Source organism: Cornus florida, unplaced genomic scaffold, assembly GCF_030987335.1.
Source record: "Cornus florida cultivar Cherokee Brave unplaced genomic scaffold, ASM3098733v1 CherokeeBrave_3.0.0_Hap2_Chr05, whole genome shotgun sequence".
Taxonomy (NCBI): Eukaryota; Viridiplantae; Streptophyta; class Magnoliopsida; order Cornales; family Cornaceae; genus Cornus; species Cornus florida.
Window position 1 is genome coordinate 95,951,580 of NW_026775575.1, and position 26,592 is coordinate 95,978,171.

The following is a 26,592-nucleotide window of genomic DNA, read 5'->3' on the forward strand; positions in this document are numbered from 1 at the left end:
TTTTTAATTAAATTATGCAAAGAAATATGTATAAATTGACATTTAAAATATATATATATAGTATTGAAAATTTTGTACTGATTTAAAAATAACAAAGTGGTCAATTTTAAAATTTTATTTTTCACTTTAATTAAATTTTAAAAAATAATTACATATACATTGAGAATTATTATTAGGTCTAAAGTACTTTCTAAATTTTATTTCAAAATATCAAATTACCTTTTTAGATCAAATAATTATTTCATTCAAAAAGGGTTAAGAAACCATCTGTATAATAGTATAAAACAACGTTGGGAGGGGTGAAATGCAATCTATCATTTTTCTCATTAATTAAGGTTGCTGGGCGGGGCCTATATATTAAAATGAATATGGCTAAGGGTTCACCAACATAACCCATGCTTCTACAAATTTGAAGATGGGAACAGAAATAATGATGTGGGCCCCGCCGTGTAGAGTTGCCCACAGTGTTGCATTTTCCCCTCCGCTTCAAATGGTTGCAGCGTTACGGATGCTCTAAATTAAAATTTTAACATAGTAATTGCTCTCCTGAAATTTTTTATTTTTAGCATTGAGTAGTTGTAGTTTTTCTTATTTTTAATTATATTATCTTTGAAATTTTATCATTACTCTCCTGAAATTATAAAAAAAATTAACTTTTATAATATTCATATTTTTCATCATTTTCTATTTTTTTTTTTCAGAATTTTTGTTATTGCAAGGACATTTTTATCTTTTACCGTTTTACGTACCTGGCACTGCGGAGTGTGCCGGTTGTGTCCGAAAATTGTTTCGAGTATTTCATTGAGTTTCGGACTCTTTGAAATGTAAGGGTAACCATTTTTGTATTTTTCTGTTTTTCGAGCCGGACGATTCCGGGTAAGACATGCTACTGGAATTGTTGCATACAGGAATTTTAGTTGGGTCCATTTGCATCTTATGCATTTTATTTTATGTGATTTATGTGGTATTTATATGGTGGTGCATATATAATTGTGTGGTGTAAAAAATAAATAAATAAATAAATAAATAAATAAATAAATAAATTTAAAGTGGTGGACCCCACCACTACCATATTAGTGGTCTAGAGACCACAATTGGTCTCTCTTCTCTCTCTCACCCGTAAGCTTGTCTCTCACTCTCTTGTTCTTTAATTTTTCTTTTTCTTTTTGTTGTGAACTTTAAACTTTGATTCCTCTCTCAATACTTGGAATTTTTGGAAGTCGTTTGCGGCAATTCAAAGAGCACGGCGAGATCTTCACATCCATATAAGCAATTTCAGTTTTAGTATACTCTAACGATTCCGGTTTTGAGACCCATTTAGGGGTTTTTGGCTTAATTTGAGGTAGGGGTCTCTAATTCCCTTGTGAATTATCCCTTAATATTTGTTGCAAAACATGTTTAATTTTGTGTTAATTGCCTTAGAATGATGTAAATATTGTACATGAAGTCTATGATCATATGTGTTAATTGAATTGTATGAAAAATAAGCCTACGTGTTAATTTTCATGCCTAAGTGTGTGTTTATTTATTTATTTATTTTTCCTAGAGATGGATATGTGGAAGCATGTTAAATTATGTGGTAGAAATATTTAATTTGAGTTAATTGCTTTAGAAATGATATTAATGTTGTAGATGAAAAATATGATTATGTGTAGTAATTAAATTGTATGAAAAGCATGCCTAAATGTTAATTTCCATACTATGGTGTTTATTATTTTGCTAGAAATTTGCTATATAGAAGCATGTTAAATTGTGTAGTAGAAATTCATTTATTTTCATAGTAATGTCAAAGTATGTGACATGCATTCATAACATTGGGTATGGAAAAAGGGCAAAATGATTTGAAGTGAATAAAAAAGGGATTTTTTGGACAAAGTTTTTATTAATGTGATTTTTATAAAAACCCGGTCGCCGCGGAGTCACCAAAGAGCCGTGGTTTTAATATAACCTAGAGGGAACTAGGGAAACACCCTAGCGTGGTTGAGCTATCTGGGTCCCAAATGACGCCGCGGGAGTACCAAGGGTCAGAGACAGTAGCCAATCCTTTTCTCTTGTCGCTGCGAAGTCACCAAAGGATAGGCTATATTAACAGTTTGAAAAACGATGGATTTGAGTCTTGAAAATGGGGAGCGACATACATGACATTGCATATCATGGCATGGCATTGTTTATTTGAAATTGGAATTTATGTTGTATTCTTTTCCAGCATAGCATGACCCCTATCATCCATCCCTATTCATTATTTGGATTCACGGGGCCACAAGAGATGTGTCTTAGGCACCACCTACTGAACAATTTGCTCACCCCATTACATTTAACATTTTTTTAGGACTCGAGAAGGAAGTAGGAGACACAAACCCTTCACAAACTTAAGGAGGACTAGGAATATATTTTACGCTATCTTTTGTATATTTGCTACACTTTTGTAAAGTCTCAAAACCATAGTGAAGTGTATGCATTTTGCAAGCCATGGTTATGTATTGTAAACTGTAACTCTTGTCGGTATTTTTAGGGGAAGTGAGACTATGTAAATATTTTGTGTTGAATGGAATGATGATGATGATGGGTTATCTTGAGGAGATTGTTGATGTGGTTGTTTTGGGAATGTATTATATATATATTTTTTACAGGTTGGATAAGTTTTGAGGGGTCAAGAAAGGCCATTACATTTATTTTTTATTTTTTATTTTTTATATATTTTTTTAAAGTGTTGTAAGCCCTTTTTTAGTAGAGGTCATGCCGAATTTTTTTGATAGGTATTCAGTTTAGGGTCGTTACAAATTTGGTATTAGAGCAATGGTTCGAAAACTATTAGGACGACGGGTAGAGGCTTACCTACGACTATGTGGAAAGTCATTTGCATTATTTGTGTGACTACTTGCTAAAATGTTTTGTTATTTGAAAAACAAGCTTAACTGTCTACTTGTTTACATATTTATATGCTCTCGATTTTGAAAGACATGTTTCCTTGCTATATGTTTGCATGTTTATATGTTTATATGTTAAGGTTTATGTTACATGACCATGTACGAGGAATAGTTAGATGATCTAATCGTGTAAATGAAATGTGAAATAAAAGAGAAACATATTGATTGTGTATGAGGAGTATGGTAACATAAGTGGTAGACACGGTGTGTGCAGTTCTAATTTAAATGCTAATGTGACAAGTAACGAGCATGTATTTGCCAACATGTTTCATGTAGTATCATGGGTTTCATTTATTTTGTATACGCATATGACTTTGTTCTTATGTGGTTATTATGCTGTTTCTGAATTTTACCAGTTTCCAATTTTTTGAAATTTTTGTCGTTACAAAGGCATTCTCGTCTTTTGCCGTTTTACGTACCGAACACTGTGGAGTGTGCCGATTGTGTCCTAGAGTTGTTTGGGGCATTTCATTGAGTTCAGGACTCTTTGAAATGTAAGGGTGACCATTTTCGCATTTTTCTGTTTTTTAGACCGGACAGTTCCGTGTGGAACCCGCTATCGGAATTGTTACATCCGAGGATCTTGGTTGGATTCACTTGCATCATATTTATTTTATTAAATGTGTTTTAAGTGATTGTGAATTAATGTGTATAAGTATATATGTGGTGTATAATGAAACTAAAAATAAAAAGGGAAAATAAATTTAATTTTTGGTAGGGCCCACACATCATGTTTTAGATTGAACCATGAGGCATTTAGGCCTCATTTCTTGCTTCCCTTTCTCTCACCCCCTTTATTTTGATTTTTCTTTTTCTTTTTGAATAAAAACTTTGGAACTTGATTTCCCCTTCAATACTTGGAATTTTTGGAATCCGTTTGCGGCAATTTGAAGAGCTCGGTGAGGACTTCACACTGATGTGAACAATTTCTTGTTTGGCTAAACTTGCAATTTCAAAAATTCTAGGGTATAAATTGGGAATTTTCTTTTAGCTTGAGGTAGGGGTTTCTAATCCATGTTTTCTTGTTCTTTTGTGAGTTTTTCCACTTTAATTGTTGTCAAGCATAATTAATTTGATTTGATTATCACCTAATTGTGTATTATGGAGCATGTTGTCATATGTATTTGTTGGTTTGTATAAAAAAACATGCTTAAATGTTGGTTTCCTATGTTCATTGTGTTGATAAATTGTTAGAGATGATATATGAAGGCATGAGTAAAATTTCTTAGAATTCTTGTAAAGTTTGCTTTATGGTGTTGAATGGAAATTCCTTATTGCCCTAATATTGCATACATGAGACATACATGCATATTATGGGGCATGGATGAAGGGAAGTGGTTTTGAACAAATGAAAAGGGATTTTGGGAAAAATGTTTGGACCGGTGTGTTAATGTAACCTAGAAAGAACTAGGGAGATTGCCCTAGCGTGGTTGAGCTATCTGGCCCCAAATGACTCCGCAGAGGTACCAAGGGTCAGGGACAGTAGCCAATCCTTCTCTCGTGTCGCTGCGGAGTCACCAAAGGGCGGGTTATATTAACAGTTTGTAAAGTAATGATGTTTTTTGAAAATGGGGAGTGACATGCATGACATTGCATTCATGGCACGACATTCATTTGTTTTGAATTTGAAAATGTATATCGTATTTTCCCCGACTTAGCATGTTCCCCTCCCTTATTGTCCTATTCTTTGTTTGGATTCACGGGGCTACAAGAGGTGTGTCTTAGGCACCACCTACTGAGCAACTACTCACCCCTTTTTATTTAACAATTTTCAGGACACGGAAAAGAAATAGCGGAAGACAATCCACCCTTGCTTTAGCTTGGAGGAGAAAAATGTTTCTTTTTGTTATCTTTTGTAATTGGGCCTAATTTTGTAAAGTGTTGACTTAAAAATGTATTATTTTGTAACATGTGTTGTATTTAGGTCCATTTTGGGAAATGTAATTAAGTTTTTGTCACACCAAATCCTTTAGCGTATTTTCTATAATGTGTTGTAAATTACGTTATCAATGTGGTTGTTATTATTGTATTAGGTGTTGAAATGTATTTAAATATGTATGTGAGTGTAGTGATATGGGTGGTTGGCTTCCAAAGTTGGTGTATCTCGGTTTCTTTTAGACAATGGTATTTTGGGTGAGGATAACCCAACCGGTCGACGTGAAATCCCATAAGTCGACCGGATGACCTAAACCAGTCGACGTCAACTTCCCCACACATCGACCGGTATCTTGGCTGTAATGTTTTGACTATATATATATATATATATATTAAAGTAAAATGTATATTTATTTACCTGTGGGGCCCACATGAATTACAAGTCAATGTAAATGGCTTAAGAGTCATTACAGACTCATTGTTCTCTCTCTCTGCATATCTCTCGCTCTCGTCCAGTAGCTCCCTTCTCTTTTCTTTTTTTCTTTTTTCTTTTACAATTTCATGCTTTGATTCTTCCTTCCATTCTTGAAATTTTTTAGTGCCATTTGCGGCAAATCAAAGAGCACGGCGAGATCTACATGTGAGTACCAACAATTTCAGTTTTGGTGCACTCTAAGGAGTTCGAAATTCTAGGGTTCTTGGGCTCAAATTGGGGTTTTTCTCAAATTTGAGGTAGGGGTGTTCTAATCTACAACTTCTTAGTTTTTTTATGAATTTTCCCCTTAAATTTGATCCCAAGCATGCTAATTTTAGTTTGTGGTTGTTGTAAGTATGATTAACTAAAATGATAGATGTGCTCCATGTTGGTGTAGTCTATAAGAGAATGTAGTTGAGTTAACTAGGCCGAATGCGATGCCTTGGAGGTGCCTTGTGGTCGTGGATAGTTAACCAACCTTCCTTTCGTGACACCATGGAGGTGACTTGGGTCGGACTACACTAACGATTTAATTGTTGAAACGGAATTGTTTCAGAAATAGGGAGTGACATTTGCATAACATTGCACTTCATGACATCGTGGTAAATTTGTGATTGGTTGATATTTGTTACATACTTGTTATTGTGGTTGAGAATGTGTGTTTCCCAATGGTATGATCCCGTTCACTTTTTATCTATTCATTGTATGGATTCATGGGGACATAAGAAGTGTGTCTTAGACACTTCCTACTGAGCTTATGCTCACCCCATTATTTTTAACATTTTTCAGGATATGGAAAAGAGGTAGCGGACGACGATCCACCACAAGTTTAGATGAGCTTGGGGATCTATTTTATTTTTGCTATCTTTTGTATTAGAACTCTAATATTTTGTAAATGTAATATTAACTACCTTGTGAAACTTTAGTTTAATTAGTATAATGTTATAAGCTATGGAATTTTAAATTCTTACTACATTTTGGACTGTAAATTGATGTAACTAAAGTGTATCCCTTGTTTGGATGAGATGGAGGAATGGGACTTCTGTATGTATGTAGCTATTTTGGGAATGTAATATAATATCTATATTGTGCGTTGGGACATGATATGTTAGATTTAAGGCCCAGTTAAGCCATTGCATTTATGTTTTTTGTATTTCAACTGGTCGTAGAGGGACTTTTTCTGCGGAGGTCATGCTGAAATTATATATATATATATTTATTATTATTTTGGTATCCTTTTGGGGCGTTACAAATTTGGTATTAGAGCGATGGTTCGAATACCATTAGGACGACAGGTAGAGGCCTACCTAGGATTGCATAGGGAGTTAAGTTATTTGTTTACTTGCTTAATTGCTTACGTGATTACATGCTTATATGCCTATGTGTTAAGGTGCTTAATTATTTGAAAGCCATGCTTAATTGTTTAACTGCTTACATGATTACGTGCTAAATACTTAGTGTTGTTGTATATTATTAGCATGATTATGTTTATCATTAGTTGGGTATTCTGGGAGTATGAAAGGTGTTTATGCGTTTCCATTCTTGTCAAGTCATTCGTGTGAGGACTTCGTTCTCGTGCGTATTTTAGTGTCATCGTAATTGATCCGTTTCATTTTTCTTATAACATCATGCCACCAAGAAGGGATCCCAGGGAAAGTTCTAGCTCTAATCCCGTGGAAAGAGATTAGGAGCGCGCAAGTTGAGGAGGATATCTTATTGCGTGATTTAGTCCCACCGAGAGGGGGACAAGCGAGGGGGACCGTTGATCCACCTTTTCAGATAAATGAGGCACAATTGCAGTTGGCTGTTGAGGCAGCTCTTTTCAAAGCATTTCGACCAGCAGGTGTGTCATCGTTACAATTTGTGCCACCACCGGCACCGCCACCACCACCACCTCTAAAGACAAATGAGTTGAATGATACTATTTATCACATTGCAAAGTTTGTGAAATTGATGCCAACTCTGTTTGAGGGCGGCCCAGATCCGCTTGTTGCGGATAGTTTCATGGATAGGGTGGAGAAGCATATTAATGCTATGAATTTGGCAACGAATATATTGAAGATTACATTGGCTATTTACAATTTTGTGGGCGATGCTGAGATTTGGTGGAAGACCGTTTCTCACACCCATAATCTGGATACAATGACATATGATACTTTTAAGAAATTGTACTATGAGAAGTACTTTCCGGCGCCTAAGCAGAGGGAACTAAAGAAGGAGTTTGATGGGTTAAAGCAAGGAAACATGACAGTTACAGAGTATGAGAACAAGTTTACATCGTTTTTGAGGTTTGCACGGGGGATTGCTAATAATGAGGAAGGAAATATAGAGAAGTTTGTTGATGGTCTTAATCTCACCATCAGGCCAATTGTAGCTGCCTCAGAACCGACAGAGTATGCAAAAGCAGTGCGAAAGGCCTTAGTAGTTGAGGCTGAAAGCAGGGACAGTAAGGCTATCAAGGAATTCTACAAGCACAACAGGGGTATGAGTGCTTTCTCCGAGGGTCAATCAAGTAAGAAGCAGAAGCATGAGCAGTCAGGGTTCAGAGGACAGCAGCCAGTTAGATCCTCACCCACAGCTTCAGTGTCCACGGGGTCTTCTATATCGAATGTTACTTATTTTAGATGCGGACAGCTGGGACATTATAAGTCCCAATGCACTCAGGCTTAGGTCACTCAAGTGATTTGTTTCAAGTGTGGGCATTCAGGGCATCACAGGTCCCAGTGTACTCAGATTCAGGTGACGTTTGGTGGATGTTTCGGGTGTGGCCAGCAGGGCCATAGGGTGAAAGATTGTCCACAGCGGGGCAGTAGTTTGGGCAGAGGTGAAGGTTCACAGCAGAGGCAGATGTAGTCTGCCATAGTTCAGTCAGGGTTTCGACCGCCACCACCACCTCAGCCGTTTCAGCCAGTCATGTCAGCCCAAAGTTCTCGACCGGGTAAGGGAGCTTCTTCGAGTGCACCCACTTAGCAGTCTGGCTATTAGGCAAGCAGTTCTCAGGGGCAGAGGACCCAAGGTCGCGTGTTTGCACTCACTCTAGCCGAGTCACCATCTAGTCCTTCAGTTGTCAGGGGTATATTTCTTGTGTCCCATTCTTGGGCACGTGTATTGTTTGATTTCGGTGCTTCTTATTCATTCATTGCTTCATCATTTACACGGGTATTGGGTTTGGAGGTCAGTCAGTTAGACAGATCACTCTGTGTTGACACACCTATTGGGGATTCAGTCACTATTGGTAGAGTTTGTAGGAGTTGTTCCATCACGATTGCCGGACGTGTTATTGAGTTCGATTTCATCCTTCTCGAGATGACAGGATTTGACGTCATTCTTGGGATGGACTGGTTGTCATCCTTCAGAGCTGTCATTGATTGCTTTAGGGGCAGAGTTTCAATGTGTACCCCAGATAGGGATTGCTTCTGTTTTGTGGAAGATCAGTGTGATTCTCTCACATCTTCATTCTATGGTACTAGGGGTTGGGATCGGCAGACGTTCTTCTTGGCTAGTCTGTTCGCTGATGATGATGTGGAGTTTTGTGGGGTTGATTATCCAGAAGTTGTACGCGATTTTCTGGATGTGTTTTCGGAGGACTTGATTGAGTTGCCTCCACACCGAGAGATGCAATTTGCTATTGATTTGATGCCTAGTAACGCGCCAATCTCTATGGCACCGTATCGTATGGCACCAATTAAAATTAGAAGAATTGAAGAAGCAACTTGACGATTTGAGAGTGAAAGGCTTCATACGACCGAGTGTGTCACCGTGGGGTGTACCGGTCTTGTTTGCTAAGAAGAAAGATGGTTCTTTGAGGTTGTGCATTGATTACCGGAAGTTGAATCATGCCACCATCAAGAACAAGTATCATTTGCCAAGGATAGATGATTTATTTGATCAGTTGAGGGGAGCCAATTGTTTTTCAAAGATTGACTTGAGGTCAGGTTATTATCAATTACGGATTAGAGAGGAGGATATTTCGAAGACTGCTTTCCGTACGCGGTATGGACACTATGAGTTTCTTGTTATGCCTTTAGGTTTAACTAATGCACCGGCGACATTCATGGATTTAATGAACCGTGTCTTCCACGATTATTTGGATCAGTTTGTGGTAGTTTTCGTGTATGATATTCTTGTGTATTCACGGACTCGAGAGGAGCACGAGGTCCATTAGAGTATAGTGTTGTAGATTTTACGGGAGCACCGTCTGTACACTAAGTATGAAAAGTGTGAGTTTTGGCTACAAGAGGTGAAATTTTTGGGACATGTTGTCTCGGAAGGTGGGGTTTTAGTTGATCCTTCAAAGATAGAGGCAGTTTTAAGTTGGGAGCAACCCAAGAATGTCTTTGAGATCCGGAGTTTCCTTGGCCTAGCAGGTTATTATCGGAGATTTGTAAAGGATTTTTCCCGTTTGGCAGCTCCTATGACCAGATTGACCCAGAAAGGGATCAAGTTTGCATGGAATGAGGCCTGTGAGTCATCTTTTCAAGAGTTGAAAACAAGGTTGACTACGGCTCCGGTGTTAGTGATACTTGAGCGTGGCTTGGGTTATGTGATCTATTGTGATGCCTCACATGATGGTTTGGGTTGTGTACTGATGCAAGATGATAGAGTAGTGGCTTATGGGTCTCGACAGTTAAAGACTCACGAGCTTAACTACCCTACTCATGACTTAGAGTTAGCGGCAGTTGTGTTTGCTTTGAAGTGTTAGAGACACTATTTGTATGGTGAGAGATTTGAGGTGTTCTCGGATCACAAGAGTCTCAAGTACCTTTTCTCTCAAAAGGACTTGAACAACAGATAGAGGCGATGGGTTGAATTCTTAGAGGACTACAACTTTGATTTGTAGTATCATCCTGGCAAGACAAATGTGGTAGTTGATGGTTTAAGCTGGAAATCTCGTGGAACTTTGGCTAGTTTAGCCATTCAAAAATGGAAGATGCTTGAAGATTTGGCAGAGATGGGACTGTATTGCTTTGATGATGATGATGGCAGTGAGTCAGCATTCTTGTTTAGTCTCGTGGCTCAGCCCACCCTTGTCAGATGGGTGATTGAGTCACAGAGACAGGATTCGGATTTGGATGCCATTTATACCTTGATCTCCAGTGGTGAGATCGTGAAGGATTGGACCTTATATACAGATAAAGGTTTACGGTTCAGGGGTTTGTTGGTTGGTCCCACAGTTTGTCGTGAGGACGTTTTACTGGAATTTCACACTTCCCGCTTTGCAGTTCATCCAGGTGGTACCAAAATGTATCACAATCTGAGATGTCAGTATTGGTGGAATGGAATGAAGAAGGACATTGCACAGTTTGTGGCTAAGTGTCTTACCTGTCAGCAGGTGAAGGCCGAGCACCAGAGACCAGCTGGTTTATTGCAGCCATTGCCGGAAGCGCAGTGGAAATGGGAGGAGATTGCAATGGATTTTATGACGGGTCTTCCTAGGTCATGAAGGGGAAGTGAAGCTGTATGGGTCATTATCGATAGATTGACCAAGACGGTTCACTTCTTGCCTATTAAGGCAACAGATGATGCAGAGGCGCTTGGTGTGCTTTATGTGAAAGAGATTGTAAAATTGCACTGAGTTCCAGTAGCTATTGTTTCAGATAGGGATGCCAAGTTCACCTCGAAGTTTTGGGAAAGACTTCAAGCAGTGTTTGGCTCAGTGTTGCACCTTAGTACGACATTCCATCCGCAGACGGACGGCCAGTCGGGGTGTACCATCCAGATCTTGGAGGATATGCTTCGGGCCTGTGCACTTGACTTGGGTGGTAGTTAGGAAGATCACCTTCCACTTATTGAGTTTGCCTACAACAACAGTTATCAGACGAGTATTCAGATGGCTCCATTTAAGGCGTTGTATGGTAGACCTTGTAGGTCTCCTGTCTGTTGGACTGAGGTGGGCGAGACAGCCGCCTTAGGACCCGATATTGTACTCGAGACTACCGGGAAGATTAAGCTAATCAGGCAGAGATTACTTACAGCTTAGAGCTGATAAAAGAGTTATGCAGATAGGCAGAGACGACCACTGTCCTTTGAGGTGGGAGACCACGTTTTTCTTCGGGTTTCTCCACGGAAGGGGTTAATGAGGTTCGGAAAGAGTGGCAAGTTGTCTCCACGATTCATTGGACCTTTTGAGATCTTGGACAGTATAGGAGAGGTTGCCTACAGACTAGCATTGCCACCATAGATGGACAGGGTCCATAATGTTTTCCATGTATCAATGCTACGGAAGTACGAACCGGATCCATCACACGTTTTGAGTTGGTTTAAGGTTGACAATGATAAGGATGTTTCCTACGAGGAGGGACCAGTTCAGATCCTTGACATACAGCAGAAGGTGTTAAGGAAAAACACGATACCATTAGTAAAGGTTTTTTGGAGGCATCACGGAGTTGAGGAGGCTACTTGGGAACTCGAACGGGAGGTTCGCTCCAAGTATCCAGAGTTGTTTTCTCCCTCAGCTTTGGCTTGATTTCGGGAACAAAATCTTTTAAAGTTAGGGAGAATGTAATGTTTTGACTATATATATATATATATTAAAGTAAAATGTATATTTATTTACCTATGGGGCCCACATGAATTATAAGTCAATTTAAATGACTTAAGAGTCATTACAGACTCATTGTTCTCTCTCTCTGTATATCTCTCGCTCTCGTACAGTAGCTCCCTTCTCTTTTCTTTTTCTTTTTTTTTTCTTTTACAATTTCAAGCTTTGATTCCTCCTTCCATTCTTGAAATTTTTGAGTGCCATTTGCGGCAAATCGAAGAGTATGGCGAGATCTACGTGTGACTACCAACAATTTCAATTTTGGTGCACTCTAGGGAGTTCGAAATTCTAGGGTTCTTGGGCTCAAATTGGGGTTTTTTTCTTAAATTTGAGGTAGGGGTGTTCTAATCTATAACTTCTTAGTTTGTTTGTGAATTTTCCCCTTAAATTTGATCCTAAGCATGCTAATTTTGATTACCTAGTTTGTGGTTGTTGTAAGTATGATTAACTAAAATGATAGATGTGTTCCATATGTTATTTGACATCATATATATGACTAGATTTATTATGGTGAATGAGCATGCTTAGTGTTGACATATTGTATGCCCTAAGATTATCTATTTATTTATTTATTGCTTTGAAAAATTGATGCTATGGTCAATAAATAAATAAATAAATAAAATAAATGAATGTTTAGAAATTTTCATTTAATTGTGATGATGATGTAAATGGAAATGTGTGAAATCATATAGTTAAATTGATGATTTGAAGCATGAAGCATGAAGCATTCACGCATCCATTAGGAAAGAGAAAGGGGGAAAAATATTTGTTAGAACAAATAAAATTGTTTTGGGGAAAATATTTTCTAAAAGTGTTGCGAAAACCGAACGCCTATGAGGCACCTAGTGGTTCGTGATGTTGGTGTATTCTAGAAGGGAATGTAGTTGAGTTAACTAAGCCAGATGCGACGCCTTGGAGGTGCCTTGTGGTCGTGGATAGTTAACCAACCTTTCTTTCATGACGCCATGGAGGTGCCTTGGGTCGGACTACACTAAAGGTTTGATTGTTGAAACGGAATTATTTTGTAAATGGGGAGTGACATTTGCATAACATTGCACTTCATAACATCATGGTAAATTTGTGATTGGTTGATATTTGTTACATACTTGTTATTGTGGTTGAGAATGTGTGTTTCCCGATGGCATGATCTCATTCACTTTTTATCTATTCATTGTATGGATTCACGGGGACATAAGAAGTGCGTCTTAGACACTTCCTACTGAGCTTATGCTCACCCCATTATTTTTAACATTTTTCAGGATATGGAAAAGAGGTGGCGGACAACGATCCACCACAAGTTTAGACGAGCTTAGGGATCTATTTTATTTTTGCTATCTTTTGTATTAGAACTCTAATATTTTGTAAATGTAATATTAACTACCTTGTGAAACTTTAGTTTAATTAGTATAATGTTATAAGTTATGGACTTTTAAATTCTTACTACATTTTGGACTGTAAATTGATGTAACTAAAGTGTATCCCTTGTTTGGATGAGATGGAGGAACGGGACTTCTGTATGTATGTAGCCATTTTGGGAATGTAATATAATATCTGTATTGTGCGTTAGGATAGGATATGTCAGATTTAAAGCCCAGTGAGGCCATTGCATTTATTTTTTTGTATTTCAACAGGTCGTAGGGGGACTTTTTCTGCGGAAGTCATGCCGAAATTATATATATATTTTTATTATTATTTTGGTATCCTTTTGGGGCGTTACATTGGCAGTGGACTTTTCCACTGTACACGTCTCTAACCAGTCGACGTGAACTTCCCCACACGTCAACCGGTATCCTGGCAGTGAACAATATCACTGTGCATGACCCAAACCAGTTGACGTGTAATGAATACACGTTGACCGGTTCCTGTTCCATATATTTTTCATTTAGTTTCCCAATTATAATTACTTTATGACCCAATAAAATACAATAATCATATTGAAAAGACTATATTGCCCCGGATTTTATTTGATTTATTATGTGATTTGAGTAAATGACATTTATGTCCTTTGAGTCTCAAACCATTTGAACTGTGGCAAATTACCATCTTGTCCTTTTTGGACTTTAATTTATAAAATTTAATATGAAAGGTCCGTATTACCTTTGGACGATCTAGGGTCAGGTATGGACCCGTTTAATAATTCAAATCTAGTGGATTTGGGTCGTTACAATTATACGGTTAAGCATTGGGATGGTTGCTAGTACGGTGAGGTACTTGTCACGACATTGAGGGTTGTGTAAGTTTTAACTTGAGTAGGCAAGGAGCTCGGTTGCTCCAGGGCTCTTTGGGTGCCAGTTCTTGTCAAACTAATGGCGTGGGCTTCTAGCTCATGGATTGAGCTATTTGGCATATAGTTATCCTGCTCTTCTTAATTGCATTTTGTGCGGTGCTTGGAGCATGACTTTAGAACAGATTCATATTTCATGGCAAGGTGCCCTTGTTGTGTGTGAGTTCATATATTGGTGTATGGTTCTGGTGACCGTGGAGGTCAAGTGTGTGAGTGAGGGTTTCAGTATGACTTTAGGAGGTCGGTGTTTGCGACTTAGGTTATGGTTTAGTATGGAGGTTCTCTTCGAACCAGTTGTGGTAGGTGTGATGAGGGTTGATTGAGTCACAAATGTAGTCTATGGATTGTAAAGGTGTATCTCGAGCATATTGGAACGGCTTAAGGAAGCGTGTTAGTCATGATTGTCAAGGGGACTTGTTGGACTCTGTGAGTCTAGGGTGGTGTAGGCATTGATTGGAATCATGCCAGTGCTGGGTGATCAATTATTTGATGTGATTCAGTTTGTGGGTTGTAAGAGTGTACCTTAGAGACTGGTTTGTCGAGGAGTGATTCTCATTTAGGATAGTTACCGGAGTGTGTTACGGGTGATCGACTCTCGGTGAGTTAATTCTATGGCTCAGTCGATGAGCGTGGTTTTGGGTTGGCACGGCTGTCTACAGGGTCTCGAGGAGAGGTATAATGGTCAGTTTTAGCTGTGTAGTGCAGGGTTGCACAATAAGGCAGGTAGTATAGGGTCCTTAGAGTGCTTAGTTGTTTATGGATGAAGTGATAGCTGGTGAGTATTATGTTATCAAATGAATTGTGTTCTAGAATTTGAAAGCTATGGATTTAGGTTGTATTTCAGATTACGTTTGGCGTATTTGGAGATAGTGCTTGTTATTTGAGGATTCGAAGAGATAGACTAATGATTGGAGTGATTGGGATGAGGTTGATCTTGTAAGTTAGTTGGTAGCCCGATTTGATTTTTGTCGGGGCCAAGTATGTTTTAAGGAACGGGAATGAGGAAAAGTAACAATGTTGAACTTAGGGTATGAAGTTTCCTTGTTTGGATGCGTAGATCGCTTAGAAAGAGTGGTTTGATGTTGTCGGTTAAGCGTTAATGATTGATGGCATCGTTGATGGTATTGAGATGACAATTGGGTGTTGAGTATTTTAGGTTTTATGCTCATTTTTGTTTTGAGGATTTATCGGTATTGAGGTTCTTTTCTAGTAATATGCCGTGATCATTATAGGGAATATCGAGAATAATGCTTGTTCTTTTGTTATGATGATATTGTCTTAAGGATATTCGAAGAGAGATCTTTTAGTAGTGGCTTGATGGTCCGGTGGGATGACAAGATAGAACTGTGGTTGGAATGAGTGGCAGTAGAGGTGTTATGGTGTGATGCTTAGTGGTGATGAGCAGAGTGGTTTAAGGTAGGATCCAAATGCAGTTTGGAAATTATGAGTTATTTGTTGTGTGTTGTTAGGTAGGTGATGAATTATGTGACAGTTGAAACAATTGTGGAACGGGTGATCATGCGTCATTGTATTGCATAGAGTTTCTCATTGGGAGATTATTGGGTAGGATGGGAAGCGGTGTCCAACGTACAGTGATGGTTCCTAGTGTTAGTATGTTGAGGGCGTTGGTGCTATTATCTGATTGGTTTTGGTTAGCATAGTGTTGCGGAGAAGTGTGTGCGAGGTTTCTGTGTTGATTGTGTAGGACAGTCCGTTAGTGGCGGGGTCGCCTAGAGTTCAAGTCGTGGTCCAGTATGTGTTCTAGTTGGTCCTTCTCCTTGTGTATAAGGAGTTCAGTTCATCTCAAGTGAGATTGGGTGTCTACGGTTGGACGATTGGTGGTTAGCGTGTGACAGGGTGTCGGGTGCATTTAAGTGCAAGTCATCAGTTTCTTGTGAAAGCGGGGTTTGTTACCCTTTCCGTTTGTTCTAGTCCTGGCAAGGACGTCGTTGTCGTGAGTCTCGTTCTCCATTTAGGAGTTGTGAACGTCCATGGGTGGACAGACCTATTAGTGGTTTATTATACTATTGGGGTTTATCGGTAAAGGTTCTGATTGAATGGGCCGACTCACTCCCACGAAGGGAGGTGGAGTCTTTGGGTTTTGTAGTGCTTGTTCTGAAAGTGGTTTTGACTGGTGGAATGTGAGGCACGGGTTGCTGAATAGGGATTGTGTTTCCAGTGTTTGGTACTAACGGTAATGGCTAAGGGATGTGTCATAAACGGCAGTTGAGTATGATTAGGTGATGTGATGTGAGTCATGTGTTCGGGTGTTTTTATTAATGGTTGATTTGATCGGTGTCTTGAGGACAAGTGTTGGTATTATTTGAGTGCTAAGCAGCTAAAAAGTGAATGTGTTATTTCATTGAGGAATAATAGGAATAATTGACTTTAGTTTAGAGGTTTCAGATATGAGATGGTTGTATTGTGTGTTTTGACGAGATCATAATTGGATCAAATGATGTTATGGAATTGTTTACCTGGTATGTGTATTATGAGAAGATTAGAAAGCTTTGATGCTGGTCGATGATTGAGACATTTGGTGCTGTGTTATTTTTGTTTGTTATGGTTATGTGATTGAGATATGATTTGGATTCTAAGAATAGGTATATGACTGTATAGTTGTTCAGGTCACGTAGAATGATGGATTGATAGTAAGTGGATCTCATTGTTGTTTTGTGGAAAGTGTGAAAGTGTATTTGAGGTGTGGACCTGAGGACAAGAACGACGTCTGTGCTGAGATCGGATCGAGGATGAGGATGGCCTGGCCAACCATCTCTCCTGAATCAATCCCTCTTTAGCACGATATCAGGTCAAAGGTTTGAATTGTCACGAATAGTGAGAGCAGCTTATTACGGGATGTGTCGACGTGATAGTGTGGATTTAGGTGATTTGTCTCGGGTGACGAGGTATGTTAGGTGGGACCAAGTGTCCAATCCATTTGATTATTAAAGATCTTATTTTGAGGATTTGTGCCCAGGTGCAAGATAGTGCGCTTTACTGATTTGGTGACTAATGTTTATGCAGTTATTGGGGTATTCATTGTTTAATCATCTTGAAGTTATGGGTGTAATGGTTGTTATATGGTGCGATTAGTAGTTGTTGGTGCGGTTATGTGATGGTGTAGTTACGTGTTAAATATTGAGTGCTTGGTTTGACGGGAATGTTTAGAATTGGGATTTTGTGTGTCCTTTGAATAATGAGTTGAGGTTGGATGTTGTCTTATTTGGTGGTCTGATGACTGTTCTTTTCTCGGGCTTTAGAGCCTTATGTGACTGTGTAGAGTAGACTGATGTTCCATTTTGAGTCAAGCGTGATGTCTAATTAATCTTATGTTATGACGAAGGGAGAGATGGGTAACCACATTGGGTTTTGGTGGCAGTGGCATGCGATTTCCTGGTGACGTACAATATCAAAAGCAATAATGTTGGTAAGTTCATGGTTTTGGGGTTTTGTGAGGTGTTCTCGGAAAGAGGTGTGTAGTTGTGGGCCTTTTTCATAAGGAGGGTAGATTTCGAGGATGAAATTTTTTTAAGGAGGGTAGATTATAATATTTCCATTTTTCATCATTTTCCATTTTTTTTGAAATTTTTGTTGTTGTAAGGGCATTTTTGTCTTTTACCATTTTACGTATCGGGCACTGTGGAGTGTGTCGGTTGTGTCCGAGAATTGTTTCGAGCATTTCATTGAGTTCCGGACTCTTTGAAATGTAAGGTTAACCATTTTGGTATTTTTCTATTTTTCAGATCGGACGGTTCCGGGTGGGACTCACTACCGGAATTGTTGCGTACGAGAATTTTAGTTGGGTTTATTTGCATCTTATGCATTTTATTTTATGTGATTTATGTGGTATTTATATGGTGGTGCATATATCATTTTGTGGTGTAAAAAAAAAAAAAAAAGATATTTTAAAGTGGTGGACCCCACCACTACCATATTAGTGGTCTAGAGACCACAATTGGTCTCTCATCCTCTCTCACCCGTAAGCTTCTCTCTCACTCTCTTGTTCTTCAATTTTTTCTTTCTTTTTTTTTTTTTTTTTTTTTCTGTTGTTGTTGTTGTGAACTTCAAGCTTTGATTCCTCTCTCAATACTTGGAATTTTTGGAAGCCGTTTGCGGCAATTCAAAGAGTACGACGAGATCTTCACATCCATATAAGCAATTTCAGTTTTAGTACACTCTAGGGATTCTGGTTTTGAGACCCATTTGGGGGTTTTTGGCTTAATTTGAGGTAGGAGTCTCTAATTCATATTTTTCTTATTCCCTTGTGAATTATCCCTTAATATTTGTTGCAAAACATGTTTAATTTTGAGTTAATTGCCTTAAGAATGATGTAAATATTGTACATGAAGTCTATGATCATATGTGTTAATTGAATTGTATGAAAAATATGCCTATGTGTTAATTTCCATGCCTAAGTGTATTTTATTTTATTTTATTTTTATCTTCCTAGAGATGGATATGTGGAAGAATGTTAAATTATGTGGTAGAAATATTTAATTTGAGTTGATTGCTTTAGAAATGATATTAATATTGTAGATGAAAAATATGATTATGTGTAGTAATTAAATTGTATGAAAAACATGTCTAAATGTTAATTTCTATGCCGTGGTATTTATTATTTTGCTAGAAATTTGCTATGTGGAAGCATGCTAAATTGTGTAGTAGAAATTCATTTATTTTCATAGTAATGTCAAAGTATGTGACATGCATTCATAACATTGGGCATGGAAAAATGGCAAAATGATTTGAAGTGAATGAAAAAGAGATTTTTGGGACAAAGTTTTGATTAATGTGATTTTATAAAAATTCGGTTGCTGTGGAGTCACCAAAGAGTCGTGGTGTTAATATAACCTAGAGGGAACTAGGGAAACACCCTAGCGTGGTTGAGCTATCTAGGCCCCAAATGATGCCACGGGGGTACCAAGGGTCAGGGACAATAGCCAATACTTCTCTTGTATCGCTGCGAAGTCACCAAAGGACGGGTTATATTAATAGTTTGAAAAGCGATGGATTTGAGTTTTGAAAATGGGGAGCGACATACATGACATTGCATATCATGGCATGGCATTGTTTATTTGAAATTGGAATTTATGTTGTATTTTTTTTCGGCATAGCATGACCCCTATCCTCTATCCCTATTCATTATTTGGATTCACGGGGCCACAAGAGGTGTGTCTTAGGTACCACCTACTGAGCAATTTGCTTACCCCATTACATTTAACATTTTTTCTGGACTCGAGAAGGAAGTAGGAGACGCAGACCCTTCACAAACTTAAGGAGGACTAGGAATATATTTTTTGCTATCTTTTGTATATTTGCTGCACTTTTGTAAAGTCTCAAAACCATAGTGAAGTGTATGCATTTTGCAAACCATGGTCATGTATTGTAAACTATAACTCTAGTCGGTATTTTGAGGGGAAGTGAGACTATGTAAATATTTTGTGTTGAATGGAATGATGATGATGATGGCCCATCTTGAGGAGATTGTTGATGTGGTTGTTTTGGGAATGTATTATATATATTTTTTTACAGGTTGGATAAGTTTTGAAGGCCAAGAAAGGCCATTGCATTTTTTTTTATTTAAACAGGTTGTTGTAGGTCCTTTTTTAGTAAAGGTTATGCCGAATTTTTTTGAGAATTGGTATTTAGTTTAGGGTCGTTACAACTTTTGTCCCGCCTCAATATTCTAGGTTCTCTAGTTGTAACAATGGAATTGATGAATGTCAAGAATTGGTAATTTTATTTCTTGAACTCACATTTTTCTTGAACTCTTGAACTCAAAATATAATGTACATAATTTATTTCTTGAACTCACATTTGGTATAATAATATAATTTTATTTCTTGAACTCACATTTTTCTGAAGAGTTTTAACTGTGACTGCTATTCATGCATTTCTAATTAAATTTATTTGAGAACTTCCACATTAAATTAACTATTCAACTGGAGGAATTTATCATTTGTTTTAAGATAAAGAATTCAAGTCCAGGCCTACGTATAAATACAGTAATAGAATTAACTTTAGGCATTGGGAACTGGTTGACAAATTGACTTCGGTAATTGAATTCTTTGGGCTCATGGTAGAAGCGTCATCAATTTCACTACATATGACTTTATGCACGCAGCTAGTTCAAGTAGCTTTCTTTCTACTAATTGTTATCTTCAGAGTGATTTTAGAAAAGCAATCCTTCTAAGGAGTAATTTTTACTGAAATAACTTATGAGACTATAGGGTAACACTATACATATATGACTAGGCTTACAAATTCAAAGAGATTAAAATACCAACTAGTAAAGTTTCTAGTAAACTTGGCAATTACAAATGAAATAATATAAAGACAACACATAATGGAGCTGGCCACCAAAATTAACAAATATTACATGACTCACCTTTCCACCAATACTGCAAATTAATGGAGGCCTTCTTCTAGGACTAAAGAAGTTTTTTTTTTTTTTCCTCAAATATGCCTCAGCCAGTCTTATTTTTTCCTGTTGAAAAAGAGCCTTATACAAAAGTTTTTGCCAGAGTGCGGAGGATCAAAATATTGACATGAAACATCTTCTAGCGAGGGGCCAAAATCGTTACAGTTAATTGATTGGATGAACACGATTCAGACTGGCTTGATGAAGACCCTACTTCAGCAAACTTTCTTCCAGTGTAAAACCCGGGCTCTTTCGGTTGAGGCAACGCAATCTCACTACCCAACATCATAACCACAGATGACATGTTTGGCCTGTCCTCTGGACATTGTTGCACGCACAATAAACCGATATGGATTGATCTAAATGCTTCAGTAAGATTACACGAGTGCACTACCGATGCGTCAATCAGTTCCAAAGGTTTGCCTTCTTTATGAAGTGTCCATGCCTAATTGCAACTTATTTTTGTTAGTAATTCTTGAATCAATGCATGAAATACTACATATTAGCGCTTGACACTTACATGTCCTAGGAGGTTGAGGCTGTGGTTTGGATGAGAAAACCCTCTATTTTTGCTCCCACTAACAATCTCAAGCACCAATACACCAAAGCTATACACATCAGATTTTACCGAGAAGAATCCATTCATTACATACTCGGGGGACATGTAACCGCTGCAGGAAGTCAACAAAAAAGAAATCAATTTCTGAGCAATAGAAGTAGCACATCCAACATATTTAAAGTTCTTACAGTGTTCCAACCACTCTATTTGTATTTGCTTCCATTTCATCACCGCCAAAACATCTAGCCATGCCGAAGTCTGAAATTTTGGGGTTCATATCGTTATCTAGTAAAATATTGTTGGCCTTGAGATCTCTGTGGATGATTCTCAGTCTAGAATCTTGATGAAGATAGTTAAGTCCCCGAGCAATCCCGTTGATAATGTTGTAGCACTTAGGCCAGTCCAGTAACATGCTTTGTTTTTTATCTGCCCAATTTTTCAATCCAATTAATTCATGCTGCGGTTTAGTTGGATTCATGGGGCAAAATGAGAACTACTTTTATAAATTCACAACCATGGATAATCCTTGGGAGCAAGTTCAAGCAGCAGCACTTGTTAGGATGAAGTTAAGTATCCTGTTTCCCATCTTCAACTGGGAAGGATGTGGCACTTGACCTTTCTCCCAAGGCTTTTGATAAAAGCATCATCCTAAACATCACTCAGGAAGTGGGGAATTTAGAGCACGCACAATAAAATTAACTTGACAGGACTAAGTTTGGAATATTAAGACTACCAAAAATTACAAAAGGTTAAATAGATCAAGGTTTCGAGTGAGACAAACCGAAGATGAAGCAATCCATGCTTTTGTTGGGCAAGTATTCATAGATCAACATCCTTTCGTCATCTTGAATGCAACAACCTAGAATCTTCACGAGGTTTCGGTGCTGAAGTTTGGAAATACATAGAACTTCATTCTTGAACTCATCGATTCCTTGTCTTGAATTCTTTGAAAGCCTTTTCACAGCTATTTCTTGTCCCTCTTCTAACACACCCTGAAAATTATCATTCTGAGCAAGTTTGTTTTCCCTTTTTTCTTCCCTTGACATTCATTGTGCTAGTCTATATGGAGATTGTCTCCATTAGGTATATTAACACAATTAGTTCATATCATAACATCAGACTCACAGGCAAGGAACACTCCAAACCATGTGACCAAAAAAGTGTCTTTTTCTTTTTTTTCTTAGTTGGTATACTCACACACCCATGCTTTCACTGAGACTCGAATCTCTGACCTCCCGTTGGGAAATAAGGACCTGGTACCGCTAGACCATTGGCCTGTTGGTGACCAGAGTGGTGTCTTTGCAGTACTATTTTGTGTATAACCAGAAGGTAAATAATTTGTGCAATTCGGCACACCTTTTTTGAATATGCTATAGCCCAAGAAAGCATCTTTTTTGAATCATTACCATTCAAAGAGGCAAACACAGTCCTTGACTGGGAAAACGATTAGATTGATTATCTTTGAAAAGAATAGCACTGATTAATATTGGTCAGCATTCAGAATGAAGATTTTAAAGTTGAGAATATTTCAGAAAAAATTAGTGACTGGAAACTATGTATGCAAATACTTGTTTGGTGCATAGAGATGGTACCATAACAGAGTTGGTAGCAGAATTATTTTTCCCAGATGCTGCATGGTTATATATAAATATTGATCATTACCTTGTACACAGGTCCAAAGCCACCCTCTCCAAGCTTATTGTAAAATGAAAAGTTATTTGTGGCATTTGCTATCCTCTCAAAGTCAAGTAACGGCAACTCTATATCTCTCCTCTCGTTTTCATTCGCATAATCTCTATCATGATTGAGTCTAATTGGTCCTGCAGTGTAGAAAATGAACTTCATATGAATAAAAACAAGTTGTACATATTCCTTGAAGTAACATGTATGGCAATTTGGCATGGATCCAGAAGTAGGATAAACCATTCAATAAGACCCCAAATTTAAATCTCTAAAATTATGCTTCCTAGTGGATCATGCTTACTCTCTTTCCAGATTGGTATGGCATGGCACTCTTAAGTACAGTGGCATCATGATAATTATTTGTTTAACAAGAAAGAAAAAGAAATTGTTAAGCAACATCAGTGGGTAGAATAAGAGTTGAGATGTCCAGCTGGTGTCCTTTATTTTATCAACAGAAAAAAAAAAACCGAAATAGTCTTAAACTTTAGTAATGACACCCTGGATGTATTTTTAGCAGTATTTATTTGTCTCTTTAATCATTTGTCTACTTCAGTAAATGTCATCTATAGCGGTATTGCTGTCACTCCTAGTGCAAAAACCATATCAGTTCCTAATGGTAAATTTCTAGGCAGCCAGGTTAACTTCTTGTTTATTTGTTATAAGACCCTTATGGTGAAAATTGATGTCCTCAGGGCAGGCAAATACACACCCTTCTTGTCAAACAACTCTCACTATCATCAGCCTGAAAAAGTCATGTAAGCCTAAGAGAGGATTATGATTAAGACCCAAAATCTGATAGGTCCATTTTAGTGGATTATTTGCAAAAATAAAAATAAATCACTTTGGTTGAATGACTTTATCAATTTGTTTCACTAAGAATAAGGAAAATGAAAGTCAGAAATTAATAGCAATCAGAAAGCCTGATTTTGGTACACTTCACTGTACATGAGCCATCAGGTTTTAACAACCTGCCCTTTTGTAAAAGCTGAAGTGGCTCAATTAACATGAGGAGATACAGAATTAGACCAAAATAAAGTGGCAAAGGAAATAAAAATTAAAAATCTTGATCTTCAAGCAAGACATGAGAAAGGCATAAAATAGAAACTTCGAATCTAACTACAAAATGGGGTTGGATTCGCCTCGGTAAGAATTCAAAGATTTAATTGCTAATTAGGAAAGAAAAGTAATATGAGTCTTTAAGATATGTTACCTCCTCTCTTCAGCTTCCTCCTCCTCAAGAAATGCAAGAGCAGCAATAGACCTAGGAGTGCCACTGCTGTAAGTAATATATGAATGACTATAATCCTCACTCGTCGCTCTACATTGGAGCTGCCATGTGTCTCTGCACAGTCAAAATTTACCATAGTTTAAATGAGCTACAATTTAAGGCAGGAAAAGAATGAACTAAAGCAGCAGTAAAAGAAGGCACTTTTTCTGTAAATGATCGCCTTTAGGAGACTCTTTCTTTCACCGGTGTAATTCACCCTTAAGGCACGATCATGAAGCATGCATTTTAGGAAGAGTAATTACAGCAAATTTGCTGTAATTGGACTAATCTTAAATAACTTGATATCATTTTTCTGGTTTAGGAACACTAATCTTAAATAACTTAATATTATTTTCTTTTCTTTTTTTTTTTTTTTGGTTTAGGACTCACCAACATAAAAAATGTCAATTTCAATTTCCTTCAAGTTTCAGCAATATGGAAATCTTTTTTTTTTTTTTTTTTTTTTTTTTTTTTTTTCCTGAATACATTATGGAAAATTCCCATCTCCTTGAACCAAAACTGAGCAATTTTTGTGGCACTGATTGATGAGGGAAGCAACGAGGTGCTTTTGCAGACTTAATGGTGGTAGGGAGGCTTAAAGCCATCACCGTAACTGAATTGGAAGAGAAGAAAAGGTGTAAACATAAAAACTAAATCCATTACTCACAGTTTTCAATAATCTAGTTCACTGAGTAGTAAGTTAATACCTAATTCTGAGGTTGCCATTCTCAGATACAGATCTAATAAGATAATCCATACCTAAGTACCGTAAGAAGTGCAAGAAAAATTTGTGAGTGCTTCTCAATGCCTCTTTATTTATGCCTCCTTTCTACAACTCTGCTTGCAAAGTTGTTGAAAGGATGGCAACTTTCTTTTTATTTCCACAAAAGAATGTAAAAGCTACTCATGTTTGGGGATATATATATATATATATATATATATATATAAGTATCTTGTGTAAATATCATACATACCTAACTCAGAGGAAGCCATTCTTATGTAAATATCTTGTCCAAATTCAGTGACGTCCCTAATATCAATCAGGTCTTGAAACCAGAGCAAGCAGCCACTTCCTCCTGCTGTTACGTCTATATTTGCATAAGCCATACAAGAACAGTTTTTCAAGCATACTGTCTCGCATTCCTTGAGGTTCATGCTCCTATTAAACCAAGAATACCGTGTGTCAGGCAATTTAACACCGGAATACTTGAGAAATCCATTTGATGATCCATTGTGGCAATCCAAGGGCGTTCTTCGAACACACCCACCTGACCAGTCTGCTGTGTCCCAATCTTTTGGGTACCTTGGCATAAATTTATCAAGACACCCACATTCGGGGGAGTTAGCAACGCTGCAGATACCATAGGCATGACACAGTCCATAAAAATCACAGTTATCTGATGGTGTATTCAGGTAGACTGTCCAATCCTGTATTTTATAATTCCATGTCAAGCGCTGTACAATTCCATTTTGATTCATAACCCGCCGTGAGAAAACTGAGCTATTAATAAGCTCAAAATCATAAAACACCTCCTGCTGATTAAAAACAAAACGGTATGTGTAGATGCTGTTTGGTTTTAAACCCACCGTGCCACTAAAGCTGATACCATTCCATGGTCCATTACGGTATTGCTCAACCGAACCTTTCAGGAGGACTATTTGTGGGAATCCACGAAGATCAAATCCATAAGAATACTCACCTTTAGAAGGGTCATCACTGGACTTCCATGACCATAGACGCCTATCGATTCCAGTTACTAGGTTCTTTCCAAGCTTCATGCCCGGCAACAAAGTGTCTCCAGGATAATCAAAACTCTGCCACAGGAAATTCTCATCATTTGCTGCATCTTTGACAACAAGATTACCCGAATCCAAAAGCTGTGCAACTGGAGCTGAATTCAGTGTGTTGTTATATGAGGATGACTTTGAAGAAGACCAGAAGATGGTGTTTGTACTATTGACAAGCACGAGAATTCCTCCGTCTGTGAGCTTTAAGACACCTCCTCCTGAGGTATCAGTAAGTGGAGTATCTCTGTTGGCAACCCATACCACAGTCCCATCAGATATTTTCTTGTACCATATTCCCAAGTATCGATTCCTGGAAATACCGCCCGACCGGTTGAAAAATCCCAGTTCGAATGTTCTGTCTGAAGAGACCATGGTTTGCCCATCCGTAAGAGAACGAGTTGTAGTTATGGTGTTCAATTCTACTGCATAGGAGGTTATTGTTAACATGGAAAAAATAGAATGCAAGTAAAGAATTATGGTAAAGCCAAAATTCTTTGATGATTTACTTATGCTTCCCATAATGGTGTTGTCTACCTTTCACACTCTTTGAAGCCAAGTTAATCATCCAAATCTCTGAAACCCAAATGAATCGGTTTTGATTTTACAACAAATTTAATCATAAAAATGGATTTTGGAGTGGACTCTGTTTTCGTATTGCTACTTGAATTGAGCCCATGTTCAAAATCATGAGATAGAGAGAGAGAGAGAGAGAGAGAGAGAGAGAGAGCAGACATCAGTGTATATAATATGTATTTGCTTAACCCTAAGCCTA

General features: G+C 37.9%; 2 protein-coding genes across 2 annotated transcripts; one reads left to right on the plus strand and one right to left on the minus strand.

The window, feature by feature from the left end:
• Positions 1-6,302: 6,302 nt before the first annotated feature.
• LOC132309782 (uncharacterized) lies at positions 6,303-17,149 on the plus strand. Its single transcript, XM_059808060.1, has 4 exons — positions 6,303-6,321; positions 6,920-7,887; positions 8,263-8,945; positions 17,080-17,149. Exons 1-4 carry the CDS (start codon positions 6,303-6,305, stop codon positions 17,147-17,149), a joined length of 1,740 nt encoding a protein of 579 aa, XP_059664043.1.
• A 3,406-nt stretch (positions 17,150-20,555) lies between these two features.
• LOC132307765 (G-type lectin S-receptor-like serine/threonine-protein kinase At4g27290) lies at positions 20,556-26,355 on the minus strand. The gene is made up of 6 exons (XM_059805618.1): positions 25,007-26,355; positions 22,745-22,902; positions 21,864-22,074; positions 21,271-21,508; positions 21,044-21,194; positions 20,556-20,968 (listed from the first exon to the last, which is right to left on the minus strand). The coding sequence occupies exons 1-6, from the start codon at positions 26,337-26,339 to the stop codon at positions 20,663-20,665; spliced, it is 2,397 nt and encodes a 798-aa protein (XP_059661601.1). The 5' UTR covers positions 26,340-26,355; the 3' UTR covers positions 20,556-20,662.
• Between the last annotated feature and the right edge of the window lie 237 nt (positions 26,356-26,592).

Coding starts and splice junctions, on each gene's coding strand:
- LOC132309782 (XM_059808060.1), top strand. Junction 7,888..8,262: donor CGGGGTCTTCTATATCGAAT/GTTACTTATTTT, acceptor TCTGGCTATTAG/GCAAGCAGTTCTCAGGGGCA. Junction 8,946..17,079: donor GCGCCAATCTCTATGGCACC/GTATCGTATGGC, acceptor ATTTGTGCCCAG/GTGCAAGATAGTGCGCTTTA.
- LOC132307765 (XM_059805618.1), bottom strand. CDS start 26,339: ATGGGAAGCATAAGTAAATCATCAAAGAATTTTGGCTTTACCATAATT. Junction 22,075..22,744: donor GCTTTGGACCTGTGTACAAG/GTAATGATCAAT, acceptor GATAATTTTCAG/GGTGTGTTAGAAGAGGGACA. Junction 21,509..21,863: donor CATGGATTGCTTCATCTTCG/GTTTGTCTCACT, acceptor AAAATTGGGCAG/ATAAAAAACAAAGCATGTTA.